Genomic DNA, 2,452 nt, shown 5'->3' on the forward strand with positions numbered 1-2,452 from the left:
CTCAAGAGAGTTCAGTTCCATGGGATTTGGATGCTATTTCTTTATCAATTGTATACAATTTGTACAACATGCGCGCGCCAGCGTGGCTTTGTAGGATACTGTTTACCTTCCGAGCGCTCGAGAGTGGAAGCTGAGCGCAGGTCACGTGACCGTGCGCCATGCAAATCAGTCCTCGGCTCGAACCTGATTGGTCGCTTCGCTCTCATTTAGCGGCTGTCAAGGCGCATCATATGGCCGCTCTGCTACTAACTTTTCTCCCGCGTCGTCCAAAGTAGCTCAGAGGCTTTTCACTGCACCGGATGAGAAAAACAAAAGCTGAAAAGAAAGGTAAAGAAACTAACGACTTGTATCGTTTTGGATTGTATACCTGTTTCCTCGTTCTGTGGGAAGCTTTTCTTTTACGCGTCCGTGCCAGCGGACAGGACAGGACAGGACAGGACAGGGACGCCGCTGCTTGGCTCCTTAAGAGTGAATGTTTCTCTCGTGTTGAGTGTGAAAGTTAAATCCAGGTGAATGTATAGCATGATGATGGAAACGGACTTGCATTCCCCGACACCCCAAACGAACACGAGTGCGGGGCACACGGGCCAAAATGCTGCGGGAAAACTGAGCCAGGAGCGCGTCAAGCGCCCCATGAACGCATTTATGGTGTGGTCCCGCGGGCAGCGGCGGAAGATGGCACAGGAGAACCCCAAAATGCACAATTCGGAGATCAGCAAGAGGCTCGGGGCCGAGTGGAAAGTTATGTCCGAGGCAGAGAAGCGGCCTTTCATAGACGAGGCGAAACGCCTGCGCGCCATGCACATGAAGGAACACCCGGATTACAAGTACCGGCCGCGTAGAAAGACCAAAACGCTGCTTAAAAAGGACAAATACTCCCTGGCAGGCGGACTGCTTGCAAGTTCTGCCGGCGGTGGCGGTGTGACTCTTGGGATGAGCACCGCGCAGAGGTTAGAGAGTCCCGTGGGTCACGGTGGCGGCGCAGGCGCGGCGAGTTACGCACACGTGAACGGCTGGGCAAACGGCGCGTACACAGCAGCCGCCGCCGCAGCCATGATGCAGGAGGCGCAGTTAGCCTACGGGCAGCATGCAAGCGCTGGGGCTCACCATCACGGTCACCACCCGCATCACCATGGACACCACCACCCGCACCATCAGCACGCCGCCAGCGCGCAGTCCGTGCACCGCTATGACATGAGCGCGCTGCAGTACAGCCCCATGTCGAACTCTCCGAGCTACGTGAGCGCCTCGCCGTCGACCTACGCTGCCATGCCGTACACGCAGCACCAAAGCTCCGTCTCGGCGGCGGCAGCGGGCGGCGTTGGCACGCTCGGATCGCTCGTGAAGCCCGAGCCGAGCGGGAGTCCTCCCCTCAGCGCCGCGTCCCGCGCGCCCTGTCCCGGTGACCTGCGCGAGATGATCAGCATGTACTTACCGGCAGCGGAGGCTGGTGACGCGTCTGTACAGAGCAGACTGCACGCGCTGCCACAGCACTACCAGAGCACTGCAGCTGCCATTAACGGAACCGTCCCGCTGACGCACATTTAAAGAAAGAAGTAAAATAATAAAACTGAACCACATATATTCACAAACAAGTAACCAAATATTTACCTCTTTTTAGATTATAAATACCTGCTGTTTTTGTACAGAATGTTTTGTTGTAAATTTAAAGGTGATTATTATTTAAGCCTCGGTTCACTGGTACTGTCATCGCAACAGAAAGTAATTTTTCCGGTTTGCCTATTTCAGATAAGAGCTTTAGGCCAGTATGTAATATGAACAGCGAAAATGATACCAGCCTTTACACAATCTAGAAGAAAACTTGAGGAAACGTAAGAGTTTTCATTATTTTAATGGTTATTATTATTATTATTATTATTTGTGAAACGCAAGATTTAATACACCGAAAACGCCTACTATATTTGAAAGGTTATTTTATTTGTTCACAACCCGATTGTTTGGTTTGTAAAGACGTGACTGAGCCTGTGAATTTAAGATATTCTTTTTTGTCGTTGTAATTTTCATTCTTGTAAATTGTGCACATATGATAGAGAAAAAAAGTGATAGATCTGAACAAATTGTAAATAGTTCGTTGATTCATTTTCATTTGATTATTATTATTATTATTATTATTATTATTATTATTATTATTGCAAATAGAAATGCAAAGTTTTTGCGTTGGGATTAAACGAATAAATTTCTCAGCTGTTGCTCTTACTCTGTTGTTAATTTGGTCTTTGCATCGACTCTCGATTCCAGTGCGGTCCAACACTTCCTGATACATAACGCTCTGTTAGCCAAAATCGAACAATTAAAAATAAATAAATAAATGAATGAGTAAATAAATACATGCATACATAAGTTTAAATGCTAATTGGAAAATGAAACCGTAAAAAATATTTTAAAGAGATATTGTGAAAATATTACAATGTTCTAAAGTTCAGACTATTAC

The 2,452-nt window shown here is 47.3% G+C and overlaps 1 protein-coding gene across 1 annotated transcript; it reads left to right on the forward strand.

The window, feature by feature from the left end:
- Nucleotides 1–253: 253 nt before the first annotated feature.
- Nucleotides 254–2,049, forward strand: sox1b (SRY-box transcription factor 1b). The gene has a single exon (XM_053476440.1). It carries the CDS (start codon nucleotides 514–516, stop codon nucleotides 1,546–1,548), a length of 1,035 nt encoding a protein of 344 aa, XP_053332415.1. The 5' UTR covers nucleotides 254–513; the 3' UTR covers nucleotides 1,549–2,049.
- Nucleotides 2,050–2,452: the final 403 nt, after the last annotated feature.

The sequence above is a fragment of the Clarias gariepinus genome, chromosome 18, assembly GCF_024256425.1.
Source record: "Clarias gariepinus isolate MV-2021 ecotype Netherlands chromosome 18, CGAR_prim_01v2, whole genome shotgun sequence".
Classification (NCBI taxonomy): domain Eukaryota; kingdom Metazoa; phylum Chordata; class Actinopteri; order Siluriformes; family Clariidae; genus Clarias; species Clarias gariepinus.